The following is a 16,427-nucleotide window of genomic DNA, read 5'->3' as shown; positions in this document are numbered from 1 at the left end:
ATCATCACAGCACACCAGTCCCACTGGAGGGCATAGTGGCTGTAGTGCCACTGCTGTGATGATGTAATACAGCAGCAAGCTCCTCAAAAGATCTCACCATGAGCTTCCGATGCTTCCCATGGCGAAAATCTTGAACATGTAATGATACCATGTAATTATTGTAGTTTTGTGTTTGACTAACCTGTGTATAGTTTGTATTGATGTGTAATTACAATAATGCCTCAAAGGTGATTATTTTTTTTCCCAGGCAATCAATATATGATCGAAGTTAGTCATATCTTACTCTTGCCAGAAGGGTTCAGGGTAGGAGAGGAAGACTTTATTTCGAATTTAGAATTTTCAATGAACCATCTTTCAGACAATTATTGGACCACACAGATGGACTGCTGCCCTCCAGCATTCAGAGACCTGTGCAGCCATCAGCTGACACCTCACAGTCAAGAGTCACTTATTGAACACTATTGGATTTTTTTTTCTGACTCAGTAATTTGTTGTGCTAAGTTTCTGAGCTTGAATGTAACTAAGGGAAGCAAACCAGTGAGTGATATGGTTTAAAGTTTGACATACTTGATACCCAGGTATTGCTCACGCCCAACTTCTCAGAAAAGAAAGTATGCCGTTAAAATTCCTCTGTATATGTGCTAGATTTTTTTTGTGTTAGAAGACTGACAATACTGTCCGCTTTAGATTGTGGTGACATTACTGTTATATAATACACAAAGGGGTAATACTGCACCTGCAAAACTTTATAAGCTGAGCCATGATACACTAAGATAAACAGCCTAACACACTACCCTTCCCAAGGTTGCCTGCTGAGCTGAATAGCCTGGAGGGACAGCAGCAGTGTGAAGCTCGCCTGGCTCCCTCCCTGCAACGAGAGGTTCCCCTGTCCATGGAAATCCAAGTGAAGTGGCGAGGAAGTATATATATATATATATATATATATATATATATATATATATATATATATATATATATATATATATATATATATATATATATATATATATATATATATATATATCTCTCTCTCTCTCTCTCTCTCTCCATTATATACACAGGATATATCTTTTGTTTGTTTATTTTGTTTCATTATTTTCTTCTTATTTTATTTATTGATTTATTGATTGATTGATTTTTCTTTTTAATACAGGCTGAAAACCATTGCCCCAGGGGATGGCCACGGCAGAAGAGTCTCCATTTATTCCTGTCCTTACATTCCCTCCTTGCATCCTCTAATCCTCTTACACTCTTCTTGCTCCTTTCCCTCACATACTTCAGCATTCTGTCCTCCCATTTCACTGGGGTCGTCCTCTTTCAGTCATCGCAACAATCTTACTCATATACATCCTCTTCATCTTTTCACTCTCCAGCATCCTTTCCTTTTGGCCAAACCATCTCAGGATACCGCATTTAACCCTCTCAATCTTTCCACATTTCATATCTTCGTCTTTACTAAACATACCATATGTGTTATATACACTTTGATTAGTATTATTATTATCATTATTCATCTATTCTCCTTCCCCACAAGCTCTTCTTTGGAAGCTCATTTCTACTGCCTGTATCCTGCACATTGGTTTTCATTCCCTGTCCACATCTTACTTGCATAAGTGATCGTCGGCACAATTATTCCATCATATAATCCCTTTTTAACTCATGTCAACTGTCCTTATTTTTATCATACTCTCCAGAGACCCAATCCTCTTCTCCCTGTACAGATCTTTCTCTGGTCTCACCTTCCATGCTTCCATGTTTGCACAGGTTCGAACCAAGATACTTAAATTCATTCACCTCCTCCATCTTTTCTCCATTCAGTTTAATGTTACATTCTTTTGGACATTCAACTTTCACCCTGTATGAACAATTAAAATTAACCACTTCATTCTTATTTCTCTCAAATACCAACACTTTACTTCTGTTGCTGGGAAGCAGTCCTGTGAAGGACCTGTCATATGTGTTGACTAACCTCCATTGCAGTTTTTTTGCACTAGACCACTGACACATACTGGGCGACAATGAGTGGCTTAGCATCCATGACACCCTCACCATGAGCAGCTAATACTCCTTAGAGGAGGGGGACCCAGAGCTGGTGTTCAGTTATCTTTTTCATGTTCATGATTTGAGAATGATTTCCTAGGCAATTCCGATGATTATTTTTCATCTTTGTTATAATGTATAGATGGGGCCTATGGCATGTTCAAGGGAAGTGAAATATTTTTAATCCTTTCCTCTTCACCCCTTTCTTCAATACTTTTTTTGTTTTTACAGCAAAGGAAGCAGCTCCAGGGTAAAAATAAACTCAAACAAAAAAGACCGCTATTCGCTGCCCCTGCAAAGAGAGTGTCAAGAGGATGGTGATACTCTCCTCTTGAAAGAATTCAAGTCATAGGCAGGAGGAAATACAGATAAAGGAAGGCTGTTCCAGAGTTTACCAGTAGAGGGAATGAAAGATTGGGGATACTGGTTAACTCTTGCATAAGGGATATAGATAAAAAAAGTGAGCTACAGTAGAAAGTCGGGTGCAGCAGGAGGAGGGGAGGCATGCAGTTAGTAAACTCAGAAGAGAGACAAAGAGCCTTTGACTCCACTCTGTCCAGAAGAGACATGAGTGGATCACAAAAACATGTGAGATGCATATTCCATATGGGGACAGACAAGGCCCTCATAAATAGATAGCAACTGTGAGGGAAAAAAGATCTGGCCAAGACAGTACAGAACACCTAACCTCAAGGATGCTGATTTAGTAAGAAAGGAGCTATGAAGCTTCCAATTCAGATTTTGAAATTGGTAAAGGCCAAGAATATGAATTGTGGAAGAAGGGGACAGTTGAGTGTTGTTGAAGAGTAGGGGATAGTTATTTGGAAGGTTGTGTCAAGTTGATAGGTGAAGAAATTGAGTTTCTGAGTCATTGAAGGAAACTAAGTTTCTTTTGCCCCAATCGGAAATGATAGTAAGGTCAGAGGTTAAGCGTTCTGCAGCTTTTAACCTAGAGGCCTGCAATTCCTGTCTTCCCTTTTTCAGTACTGTCAACTTGTATGTGGAACATCAGTTTGAAAAAAAATGCAGTCTGTGTGCTCTTCGGCTGTCTTGTCTAGAACACCTATATCATTGAACATAAAAGCTAAAGTTCTGAGGACAATGTTTGTGTGCATACTTGCAGTTATATACTCTTACCAGAACAACTTTCATGAACAGTTTATAAATGAGTATTGCTGAAATAGTCAATGAATTATTATAATATGGCTGAATAAAACATTCCTTTTGTCAGGATCAAAAACATAATTGTTTCTCCTTTGATCTTGTAGAATTCTGAACTGTAGCAATAATAGAATCCTGTGGATATGAGGAATATAATTCTTAAGAGTCTTTACATAATGAGTTTTTGTATTGTATTAAGGGAATCTGCTTGTTTAATGGGCGAAAACAGTGCATGGTTTACTAATCTCGATTGTCAAAGTATTTCATTGTGAAATTTTAAGTCTCACCAAGGTAAATGCTTTTAGGTAGCAAAGGAACTTTTTGTATTTAGTGTATGCTCGCCATGCAAGAAGCTGATACTACGTGTCACCGGACTACATGCTCTATTATGCTTCAATAAAGAATAATGTTTCCAGTGAATTCATTATTTAGATTTCGGAAACTGTCTTCCACATGCTAGCATATCCAATTTGTACCCCTTGTCGTTGGAAAAAGTCTGCAATCATCATTTTACAACTTCCCTCCCCACCCTAACTCCTCTACTTGCTAATGAATTTGGTAAGTGCACATTTTAGGTAGTTCTTTGAATAAACAGAATTTATCTTCATGGTTTCTGGACCTTGATTTTCTTACTCTTGAGTAGTTTGAATGTGGAGGTCAATTACTTATTCAACTCCAGCATATCTTACTCAAACATTTCAGCAAAACAAGAACCACCACAATTCTAAATACAATGGGTAAGTTGTCTAATATAGTGTTGATAGCAGGCATCCTTGCCAGATCAATCAGTTATAGAGTGAAGAAAAAGGTGTGGGTGGATGCCACCCTGAAATTTGACTTTCAAGGTCAAACAGCATGAACAGAGTTTTTTATCCAATAAAATCAAAGCATGCTTGGTAATTCTAGGCTTTAGGATTATATGTTGTTTGAAGTGCAATACACAAGCCATTCAATTATTCTACTTAAACAGTTAAATATATACATATAAAAAAAAAGTTTTGTCACATACGATAGTCACAAGCACGGTACTCTTTCCTTTTCAGTAATTACAATTAATACAAATATGTTATGCCTTTATGGACTGAATAAACTATACAAGTTCATATGAACCATTTACAACTTCTGGGGTTCAAAGCTAGCTGCATGATTGCCTCAGACAGGAACCTGGCAAGATCTGCCTTGTTCTCTTCCAAGACAATGAAACTACTCCAGACCTGAAGAAGTGGAACATCTGGGCCATCAGTGGTCTGGCGAATCAAGTTTCCTCTTACCCACTCGCTTTGATCGAGTAGCAGTTTTGATTGATTCCTCTCCAATACAGCGGTCAAACACTACATCAACTCTCGTTATGTGTTCTCCAATTTGGTGTCACATTGTGTATAAAGACCTCGGCATAGTCACCAAATGTTTGGCACCCATGAGGCTTTCCTAGTGTCTGGATAAGTGCATGTTCATCAATCAGCACACAGGTCTTCATGTCAACAACTGAAACCTCTGTGGGTACACTTATTCCAGACATCAAAGGATACTGACAAGGTCTGCCTTTGGTGATAAGTTCATCTAACCTCCAGGCTTGGCCAAGGACAGGGGATAGCTCATGCTTGAGAATATAGATTCCATTTCCACTGATCGACCTGCAGTGACAACATTCAGTAATCGCTGCAACAGTTTTTTGTCAGCAATTGATAAATTTCTGCACACACTGCTGTGTGGAAATGGCTACTTTTTACATATCTGCAAAAAAAATAAAAAATGAGTGGTGCCTTCTGAGAGCAACATGGAACTGTAGCTACATATCCATCAATAAGTCGTTGTTTAGCATTAGCTATGATATATTGTTTGCCTCGATCCTCAGCAGTGAGGAGACCAGTGACCACATCAAATGGTGCAATGTCTTTGGTTGCTAATGAAACATGAGGGACACTTCTCACAATTTCCCCAGAATTATACAACGCTGCTTTAAGTGTGCCAGCTCTTTTTACTTGTTATTCCTGCTACTATGTATCCTAAAATGAATAAAGTGTTTATATTTTTATAATGTAACTACCTAGAAACAATGAAATAAATATGTTTGCACAAAAATATAAATTTCTATTTCAACATATCAGTGACATATCTTTTAGCAAAACTATATACCAGATTAACCAGAATACTTTGAAAATATAGCAAATATTATGCCTATTTGGACACTATAGAGAAAGGACAGTACTATGATATATAGCAACAGCTTACAGATTATGCCTAAATTTTAAAAAAGTGAGAAATATATAAAAACATTGTAATTAAACATTACCTAGGCATGAAATTATATAGGTAGTGTTTGATAATTTGGCATTATTCTTTGGCAAGAAAAAACTAAAACCCTGGCCTTATTTCCAATGACTCATCTGCATCCATGACAGAATGGGTGTAACACATAGATTAACTATATGCTTTGGTAAGAAAAAAAATCCTGGCCTTATTTCCACTATCATCTTCATCCATTACTGAATGGGTGTAATACATAGATTAACTATACTTTGGTAAGAAAAAATAAAATATACCGGCCTTATTTCCACTGACTATCATCTGCATCCAAGACAGAATGGGTGTAACACAGATTAACTATATGCTTTGGTAAGAAAAAATAAATAAAATCCTGGCCTTATTTCTACTATCATCTTCATCCATTACTGAATGGGTGTAATACATAGATTAACTATATATATGCTTTGGTAAGAAAAATAAGTAAAATACAGGCCTTATTTCCACTGACTATCATCATCATCACATAATGGGTATAGCCTACAGGTAGGTACATCAACCCTTAATTTATTGACTTGTAATGACAGTATGACACATTTTATATGTGTAATCCTGGATAATTTCATTGAGGAATGATTGGCCTAACTTGAAAGGCACTGACTGCTGTACTCCAAATCATATATTATCAACTATATTAAGACGAGGGGAATCCAAAGCAGTCAAAGGGTAGGCCTACAGGAATAATATGGTGTGTATAGATCATAAAATATTTCGATTTTTTTCTAATACGGATCCAAGATTTCCCCAAAGTACCACTTTCCCTAGATTTGTTACTAAAATAATTTTTGGGGGAAATTTCATCAATTATTGGTGAAATTTCCCAATCTAGTGTAATTTCCCCCCAAAATGGGAGCCTTAGCTGCTTCTCTGATACATCTTCCCCAACTTCTTCATTCAGTAAAAATATGTACATTTTTTGTTTAACTGTGGATTTCAACACTTTAAAACACTAAACCTTTAATTCACTTGCAATAGATAAAACAATGTCATTTTATAAGCTGCTTCAGTTACAGAATATGGGTCCTATCATAAAAAAAAGTCAAAAAACGAATTTTGAACCACAGTGACCTTGATGACCTTCAAAGTTAGTTTTAAATTCAATTTTTTAAATGGTATCCACCCACATCATTTTTACCTCCCCACACTGGATCCAAGTATTCCACATATAGATGCCTGCTATTAACATGCGATGCCCTAATATATATATATATATATATATATATATATATATATATATATATATATATATATATATATATATATATATATATATACACACACACACAGAGAGAGAGAGAGAGAGAGAGAGAGAGAGAGAGAGAGTTTTCCAGGTTTGGTTGGTCGACAAATATATATACTATTATATAGTGGTTACTGCTGGTATGCTCCAGTTCAGCTATCTCTGATTAAGGTTACTTAATTATAGATGAGGTATATGCTATAATTAATGAAAAGTTCATACATATTTAAGCAAGTCAGTATGTACGTGTCATGCTAAAACATGGTTCAACTCAAAGCAAGAACCTAAACAGATTATTCTCTCTCTCTCTCTCTCATAAGAACCTTAGAACGTAAAGAGTCTGCAAGAGGCCAGCTGGCCTACACAGTTAAGGCAGGTCCTGTAATCCTAACCCCACCTTAATTACCTCGGCACTATCCATGACTTTATCCAGTCCCTTCTTGAATATGTATGTATGGTATTGGCACCCACATAAGAATTAATTAACATGACTGCCAAGTCTATTCCATTAATCCACCACCCTATATTGGTAAACCAATTCTTGCCAATGTCTTTGTTGAATCTTAATATATCAAACTTAAATCCATTGCTACGTACATCCTTCCTGGTTCTTTAACACCCAAAACCCTATTGACATCCCCTTTAATTATTAAAGCCCTTCATTTATTTATAAACTTCGATCAGGTCTCCTCGTAACCTTTCTATAAAGAGTGTAGATTTCAATACTTCAGTCTATCCATCTATCTATCTATATCTATCTATCTACATCTATCTATCTATACATCTATATCTATCTATCTATATCTATCCATCTACGTCTATCTATCCATCTATATCTATCTATCTATCTATCTATCTACATCTATATCTATCTATATCTGTCTATCTACATATACCTATTTACATCTATCTATCTATCTATCTATCTAACTCTCTCTCTATCTATCTAACTCTCTCTCTCTCGCTCTCTCTCTCTCTCATGTCTATATATATATATATATATATATATATATATATATATATATATATATATATATATATATATATATATATATATATATATATATATATATAAATCACCCAAAGTTAAGAAGTCACATGTATATAACACATGCCTTGGAATTATTCCTTAACGAAGGCTGTTACGCTGCTGCTCTGCGGTAAATGTATCGGTGAGCTCGATCGGTTATAACCCGCCGCTCACAGCAGGGCAGGGACGGACGTCCGTCACGGTCGACGACTACTTTATAAATGACTTCTTTCACTCCGAAGGACGCCCCATGCATAGTTGTTGGTGATTTTCGACTGCAAGTGACATATAGTTCCTCAAAATAGATATACTGAATGATATACTAGGCGATATAAGTTTTTAGGAAAGTAACGAGTGTCGGAGCATGTCCCCATTGGATAATGTATGGGGGGGAGAGATCCTCTCGCCGCGGACTCACTTGTCGTTCTGCCGGGGTGCGGTACGATATGTTGGATCGGTCACTTTTTCAGATCGGTCAAAATATCTCGCCACACCGGCCGGCTAACAGCCGCGTGCTCCGCTTTCCCCCCCCATCCAGCCCCTCGGCTTCCCGCCGTTCGGGGAGGCGCAAGCCGGCGGAGTATGACGGGAAGGTGGCCTGGGAGGCCTATGTTGCCCAGTTTGAGATGCTAGCCGCTGCCCAGGGCTGGGACGAAGCTGAGAAGGCGCTGCAGTTGGCAACAGCGCTTCGGGGCCCAGCTGTGGAAGTGTTGGGGCACCTGCCGCCGGCCCAACGTGCCTCTTACGGGAGCATGGCGGAGGCCCTGCGGCGACGTTTCGGGCACCACCTTCAGGCCGAGGTGTACCGAGCTCGCCTGAAGAAGCGGACTCGGGAGCGCGGCGAGACACCGTCGCAGCTGGCGCAGGACGTGGAAGCGCTGGTCAGAAGGTCGTATCCTGCTGCCCCGGAAGAGATGATCGTGGTGCTGGCCCGCGATTTCTTTGTTGACGCTCTGCACGACCAGCAGCTGCAGATTTACGTTAAGCAGGCGCACCCTGGGGACCTGCAGGTGGCGCTGGCGAGGGCCTTGGAATTCGAGGCCTTCCTGAAGACGACCAGCGGCCTAGGGGCGGCCGCCCAGCCCCGCCGTGACCTCCGGGGCCGGAAGGCGAAGGTGGAGAAGAAGGCGGCGTCGAGGAAGGCGAGCCCGGACGGTTTTCTCGGCTCGTGTTGGGGCTGTGGCAAGAAGGGGCACATGCGCAGTCGTTGTCCGAGGGAGCGAAGGACGCGTTCCCTTGACCGACTGAGTTCTGACGCCTTTCAGCCTTGCTGCAAGGACTGTGGCAAGTCTGGCCACCGTTCGGGCGCCTGCCCCAAGCCAAAGGAGGTAGTGCAGGCGGGAAACCCGGACAGGCTGGAGAAGGGGGCCGAATCCCAGCCGTCAGTCCCCGGGCCCCGACTTGCGTAAGCTGCCGCCGGATAACCAGTGCGATGCAGGTGGAGGGCTCAGTGGACGGGAAGCCATGCCGCCTGACAGTGGACACCGGGGCTGAGAAGACCTTGGTGCGGCCTGATATGCTGGCCGCCACGCGACTCCCAGACGCGCCACAGAGGCTGTGCGGCGTCACGGGGCACTGTGTGCAGCTCAACAGTTGAGCTGCACTTGAGCTGCTCAAGTGGAGCTCAGTGGAGGTTCGTATCGGCGTAGGCAGCGCTGTGGAGCGGCTGCCGGTGTACGTCGCCGATCTAGACGAGCCGTGTTTGCTGGGCCTCGACTACCTGACGCAGAGCAAGGCTTGTGTCGACCTCGGACGGAAGCTGGTGAGGGTACGCGGTCAAGACGTGCCTTTGCTTCCGGAGGTTGGCTGTGCAGAGGTAGTCGCGGCTGAGCGTCTGCACCTTGCCCCTAGGACGGAGGCCAGGGTCCGGTGTCGTCTGTCCAGAGCGATGCGTGGAGCGGAAGGCATGGTGGAGCCCACGGAAAACCTGCGGCTGGCTGACGGCGTGGCAGTCGGACGGAGCCTCGTTGGGGCGGGGGAGGAGTTAGTTACGGTGCTGGTAGCTAACTTCTCCGACGAGGCCCGGAAGGTACCCGCTGGTGCCAAGCTGGGCACCTGTGAGGAGGTGGAGCGCCCAGAGGAGACGTCGGGCAGCAAGGAGTCGGCCGCTGTGGGGCCGCTGCCCGACTTCCTGGAGGATTTGGCGCACCGGAGCGCCGCTAACCTGACGGAGGCGCAGACGGAGAAGATGTGCCACACCCTGGCCCAGTACGCGGACGTGTTCAGCAGGGGTGACTTGGATCTGGGCCGCACGGGGTTGGTGAAGCATAGCATCAACACGGGAAATAGTGTGCCCATCAAGAGCCCGCCCCGACGTATTGCACCAGCCAGGCGGGAGGAAATGCAGCGCACTGTCAACGAGCTGGCGGCGCAGGGGGTGATTGAGCGGTCAGACAGTCCTTGGTCCTCAGCGGTAGTCCTGGTTAAGAAGAAGGACGGCACGCAGCGCTTCTGTGTGGACTACCGGGCGCTGAATGATGTGACTGTCAAGGACTCTTACCCCCTGCCTAGGATCGACGACACGCTCGACGCACTGGTGGGGGCCAGGTGGTTCTCCACACTCGACCTGAAGTCGGGTTACCACCAGGTGGAGATGGCAGAGGAGGATAAGCCGAAGACCGCTTTCTCTTTCGGGCAGGGTTTGTGGCAGTTCAACGTCATGCCCTTTGGTCTCTGCAACGCCCCTGGCTGTTTCGAGCGCCTGATGGAGAGGGTGTTGGAGGGCCTGCAGTGGAAGACAGCGCTCGTCTACATCGATGACGTCATCGTCTTCGGGAGCACCTTCGAGGAGGAGCTGGAGCGGCTGGAGGAGGTACTACAGCGGCTGAGGAAGGCCAACCTCAAGCTCAGCCCCAAAAAGTGTTCGCTCTTCCAGCACGAGGTGCCGTTCCTGGGGCATGTCGTCAGTCGGGACGGCGTGTGCACCGACCCGCAGAAGGTGGCAGTGGTGGAGAAGTGGCCCGTTCCCACCAATGTGGCGGAAGTTAGGAGTTACCTGGGCCTGTGCACGTACTACCGCCGCTTCGTGCAGGACTTCGCCAGCGTGGCAGCCCCTCTCCACCGGCTCACCAGGAAAGGGGCGTGCTTCCTGTGGGACGAGGAGTGCCAGGCCGCGTTCGACGGCCTGAAGAAGGCACTGGTGGAGGCACCGGTCCTGCCTTACCCGGACCCGAAGCTTCCCTACCTGTTGGACACCGACGCCAGTGCCGAGGGCGTCGGGGCGGTCCTGTCACAGGTGAAGGACGGAAGGGAGCACGTCGTGGCCTACTACAGCGCCAAGTTCAGTAGACCTGAGCGCAACTACTGCGTGACGAGGAAGGAGCTGCTGGCGGTGGTGAAGAGTCTCGAGCACTTCCACCCGTACCTATACGGCGCTGAGTTCACCGTCCGGACCGACCACGCTGCCCTGCAGTGGTTGAAGACGCTGAAGGCGCCGGAGGGTCAGCTGGCGAGGTGGTTGGGGCGTCTCGAGCAGTATAACTATCGCATCGTCCACCGCCCGGGTCGTGTCCACAGCAACGCTGACAGTCTGAGTCGACGCCCGTGTGAGGCTGGCTGCTCACACTGTGCCCAGAAGGACTCTGACCCTCTGTGCCTCCGCCTGCAGGTGCTAGCGGGCGTCGCTGAGGGGGATGACAAGTGGCGTAAGGCGCAGCGTGAGGACGCTGATCTCGCTCCCATCATCCAGTGGCTCGAGGCTGGCGGGGAGCGCCCCGGCTGGGAGGCAGTGGCGGTGGAGAGCCCCGCCACCAAGTGCCTAGTAGATCAGTGGGAAACTTTGCGAGTAGACGAGAGAGGTGTGTTAGTAAAGCGCTGGGAGGCGTTGAGCGGCGTGGGTGGTGACGCGTGGGTTGTATTAGTGCCCCGAGCCTTGCGCGCTGAGGTGCTGAGGGAGTTACATGCCGGACTTACCAGTGGCCACTTGGGCGAGAAAAAGACCCTGTGCCGTCTCCGTCAACGCTTCTACTGGGTGGGAATGCGAAGTGACGTGTCCGAGTGCTGTAGAGCGTGACGTGCAGTGCAAAGAAGGGCCCCGCCAAGAGAAACCGAGCTCCGTTACAGGTGTACTGCGTTGGGGCGCCCATGGAGCGGGTGGCCGTGGACATTGCCGGCCCGCTGCCTCTCACGCCACGGGGTAACCGGTACATCTGTGTGGTGATGGACTATTTCACCAAGTGGCCCGAGGCGTATGCACTCCCTAACCACGAGGCCGAGACCGTGGCGGGCGTGCTGGTGAATGAATTCTTTACCCGGTTTGGTGTACCCGCGGAACTGCACTCTGACCAAGGCCGTGAGTTTGAGTCCCGAGTGTTCCGGGAGTGTTGCGAGCTGTTGGGGGTGCGCAAGACCCGGACGACGCCCCTCCATCCGCAGTCTGACGGCATGGTGGAGCGCTTCAATCGGACCCTTGCGCAACAGCTGGCCAAGTATTGCGGGGAAGGCCAAGAAGACTGGGACGTCAAGCTGCCCGCTATGTTGATGGCGTACCGGTCCGCTGTGCATGAGGCAACGGACTACACGCCCGCCCGCCTCATGTTCGGCCGGGAGCTTAGGCTACCGGTGGATTTGGCCACGGGGCGGCCCCCCGACGTGAGCCTGCCCACCGTCACCTCTGGCTTCGCAGCGGCACTGCAGGAAACCCTGGCTGAGGTGCACCGACGCGTACGGGGCAAGCTCAAGGTGGCAGGCCAGGCCATGAAGGAGACATACGACCGGCGCATGAGGGACGTGAGGTACTCCGTGGGTGACAGAGTGTGGCTGCATAACCCCCGCCGTAAACGAGGGCTCTCGCCGAAGCTACAGAGCCCCTGGGAGGGGCCGTACACGGTGGTGGCAGCCCTCTCTGACGTCACCTACCGGATTCGACGGGGACGAAAGCGCCCGTCTGTTGTCCACGTGGACCGGCTGTGGCGTTACCACGGTCCAGGGCGCTACTCCTGGGGCCATGGTGAGGAAGGAGAGGACGTAGGCCCCAGCAGCAGCGACGAGGACGTGTCAGAGGTTGACCACGGGGCGAACGAGAACATGGGCGGTGCGGGCGAAGCGGCAGATGTCAGTGACGACCCTGAGCAAGTACTTGGAGCCGACGACGCGGCTCTGGGTGCCACCGCCTGCCTGCCGCCGCCCGCATCCCAGCGGCGCCCTCGGCGAGAGAGGCGTCGGCCGGGATGGTTAAGAGACTTTAGTGATGTCCCAGGGGACTGATTAGTTTGATTAATTTCATGTTTTGTTTGTTGAATGTTGGGGCAGCCGGGTCGACTGCCTTCTGAAGGGGGAGATAGTGTTACGAATGTGCTGTATGTGAATGATTGTATGTGTAATGTGATGAAATTGTAGCATGATGCAATGTTAGCTCAGCTGCCTCAGCATGGTGCAACTCTACTTGTTGGGACAAGAGAGACAGAGGGGAGCCTGGGGCCTCCCTCCGGCCGCCGGGCAGGAAGTGCTGAGTCGGCAGGGTGGAGGGTGGCGAGCGAGAGGCGCTGAGGGGAGTTGAGAAGACGCGTGTCTGGGCTTGAGAGAGTGTTGAGCTGCTCCGCTCGCGAGCTGTGTGCATCCGGTGTGCGTGTCTGCCGTGCCCCTGTACTGTGCCTGATTAACTAACTGTTCTGTGCCCTTGAAAGTTGCTGTACTGTGTGAGGAACCTGTCATTAAACTAGAACTTAGTGTTGAACGTGTATCCTTTGTGCCCTGCCCCGTTCCTGCTCCCCTCGGTGTTCTGTGTGGGCCGCTGTGAGTGACTGGTGCCCGTGTGGCTGTTCTGGTGGGGATCACGCCACCTGCCTGCCCGTGTATGGTGTGTGGTAGGGGGGGTGGCGTAACAATATATATATATATATATATATATATATATATATTTTTAATTATTATTATTATTATTATTTTGTTGTTGTTGTTGTTGTTGTTGTGTGTGTGTGTGTGTGTGTGTGTGTGTGTGTGTGTGTGAACAGTCAACACTGAGCGGCAGTATTAGGGTTCCGGGAGCAGCAAAGACAGACGTGCTGTAGCCTGTTTAGGAGGTGGGCCTCAGAACTGGTGACGTCGCGGTGGGGGCCTGTGAGAGTGCCAAGCCTAGTGCTTTCCCCATCTCTATCTCGCCCCTGTGTCACTGTGTGCTGTGTGTGTGGATCTACAGTGAGGGTGTAAGCTAGATGAGTGTGCGTGATTTATGCTGAAAAACCTTGCTTATGTGGTTTAAAAAAAGCCAAAAAATATATATATATATATATATATATATATATATATATATATATATATATATATATATAGAGAGAGAGAGAGAGAGAGAGAGAGAGAGAGAGAGAGAGAGAGAGAGAGAGAGAGAAAGCTGATGAAGCTCTTTGCTCACCAAACTGTCTCTGCCCCCCCCAAGAAAAATCTGAAATGACGCCCCTGGGGGGGGGGGGTCCGGAACGATGGGGTTAGTTATTCCCTTTGATAGTTACGAATCACAGTTGTATGATATTAAAAGTCAAATAAGCAATAAAAGATAAATAAAACCCGCACCTCACATGGCTACCACCTATAACTTCCACTACAACTACTACCGCTATTACTGTCTACTATCACTACCAGCACCACCACGGCTTAATACTATTACTACTACCGCTATTACTATCTACTATCACTACTAGTACCATTTAATACTATCACAATCATCACTTTTCCCTCCCCATAATCTTGCTTACCTTATTCCAGCGTTGCCAAGTCTCCCGGTGCGGTTCTCCCCTTTCAATCGTACATCCAGAAAGGCACGTCAGACCCAGCTATAAAAGTGCCCCGTCCCGTCCCGCCCCGCCTACTGTATATACGAAGCGTTGCTCCCGCCTCAGAGGGTGGATGAGTGCTTGAGTGTGCCTGCCTGCCTGCCCCGTGCACTCACTCGGTGCCATTAATATCTGGCCACGCTGGGCAGAGTTGCCACGTGTATCTTTTTGTGCAGAAACGGCGATGGTGGTGCCCATGCATGTGTGTCGAATGATTGATTGATTGATAGTTTATTGTTGCAGGTAAACAACAAGGGAGAAGGGAGGAACATGCCATCCCAACCCCCAGGCAGGACAGAGTTAGATATATTGTAAATATGAAATGGAAGTACTTGGATACAAAATAATAAATAGTTAACTTTAATATAATAATACTTAAAATACATTTGTGTTATGCACGTCTATTTCGTGTGGTGATGAATAATTTTCTTTGTAAACTGAAGGGTGGCAGCAACCCACACCACCACACCCAGGCGTAAGCAAAAGTTGTTTCCCTTGTTGTGCTTTCCTTCCTACCATTGTATCATTTTAGTTTCATGGTGCTGCCCACACATGTACTAATAGTTGTATAATGTCCTGCCTGGGGGTTGGGATGGCATGTTCCTCCCTTCTCCCTTAATTGTTGTTTACCTGCAACAATAAACTATCAATCGATCAATCATCAGGCGCGGGATGTTTAACAAACCCAGGTTTTCCTGATATAACAGGGAGACTGGGGGTAAATATTTATTCTTCTGGTGCAGGGAACATCCAGGGATCATGTGACCTATTTCAGTTCCCGACATGGCAGCCTCCCATACCAAAATTATATTGTGAACTAGGGATGGCACTCGTTCCTTAAAATGCGGATTCCTTCCGTGTTGTAGAGTGAGATGCTGCGATCCGTTTTGAACCGATACGGAACGCCTATTGTTCCATATTTAGCTATCTGAATGGTCAAGCAGATAAGACTCAGTATCTTAATTAAATTTGTAGTGAGCGTATTTTTCGGTCAGTCACAAAACCAGTCCTTTAGCGTATGCATTTGTTAAGGGGGGCGGGTTGTTATATGGGCTAATCCCATGTTAAAATGTGTATGCTCTTGTTGCTTAATTCTCCTCCTTTATTTTATGAAAAATTTATTTAATTCAAAAAGCATTTTGATCAGAAAGGATAAGAGAATAAAGTTTACCCTTTTATTATTTGTATAAAATAGCAAAAAATATTTTTTATCGATCGATGAATAAAAAATCAGCATAAAAATATTCATCAAAATTCAAAATCAACATCAAACAAAATGTACTAGAGTAGGAATACTTCCTTTTGCATAGTTTTACAAAACTGGAATAGAAAAAAGTAGTGTAATACGAAGTTTATAGGATGAGAAAAAAAAAAAACATTTCAAGAAAGCAACCGATGAAAGTTGGTTTGTCGGTAAATTTGACGTGTTGAACCTAGAGACTTGCATTTCGCAGGCTACATACTGCAATATGATATAGAGAGTAAGTAGACAAAGTTTCTCTTACTCACCATCACTGGTTGTGTATATGTTACAGGGAAAGTGTGAAAGCAGTCATTTCATGAAATCCCTAGTGAATTTGTGAAATGGATTTTTCATTTTGCTAAGTTATGGAACCTAACGTAACCTATCCTACCCTAAACTAATTTAGCTTACCCTAAAATAACACTAACTATAACATAACCTTACTTACAAAATTATTCAATGTTATGTTATTTTAATAAGGTTATGTTATGATAAGTAAGGTTAGGTTAGTTTGGGTAGGTTAAGGTAGGTTAGGTTAGTTTAGAGTAGAGTAGGTAGGTTAGGTTAGTTTAGAGTAGAGTAGGTAGGTTAGGTTAGTTTAGGTTAGTTTAGGGTAGGATAGGTTACGTTAGGTTCCATAAC

General features: G+C 45.7%; 3 protein-coding genes across 9 annotated transcripts in view; 2 read left to right on the top strand and 1 right to left on the bottom strand.

Moving 5' to 3' along the window:
- Positions 1 to 14,603, bottom strand: part of LOC126987269 (uncharacterized) — a 29,279-nt gene extending 14,676 nt beyond the window's left edge. For both annotated transcript variants that reach the window (XM_050844132.1, XM_050844136.1), the window contains exon 1: positions 14,465 to 14,603. The gene's annotated coding sequence lies outside the window, so the exon portion shown is untranslated. The remainder of the gene's footprint in view (positions 1 to 14,464) is intronic.
- Positions 1 to 16,106, top strand: part of LOC126987245 (alpha-N-acetylglucosaminidase-like) — a 76,370-nt gene extending 60,264 nt beyond the window's left edge. For all 6 annotated transcript variants that reach the window (XR_007740526.1, XR_007740514.1, XR_007740471.1 and 3 more), the window contains one exon: positions 14,475 to 16,106. The gene's annotated coding sequence lies outside the window, so the exon portion shown is untranslated. The remainder of the gene's footprint in view (positions 1 to 14,474) is intronic.
- LOC126987486 (uncharacterized) lies at positions 8,290 to 9,359 on the top strand. Its single transcript, XM_050844455.1, has one exon. It carries the CDS (start codon positions 8,402 to 8,404, stop codon positions 9,182 to 9,184), a length of 783 nt encoding a protein of 260 aa, XP_050700412.1. The 5' UTR covers positions 8,290 to 8,401; the 3' UTR covers positions 9,185 to 9,359.
- Positions 16,107 to 16,427: the final 321 nt, after the last annotated feature.

The sequence above is a fragment of the Eriocheir sinensis genome, chromosome 6, assembly GCF_024679095.1.
Source record: "Eriocheir sinensis breed Jianghai 21 chromosome 6, ASM2467909v1, whole genome shotgun sequence".
Classification (NCBI taxonomy): domain Eukaryota; kingdom Metazoa; phylum Arthropoda; class Malacostraca; order Decapoda; family Varunidae; genus Eriocheir; species Eriocheir sinensis.
This window is presented reverse-complemented; position numbering and strand designations above follow the sequence as displayed.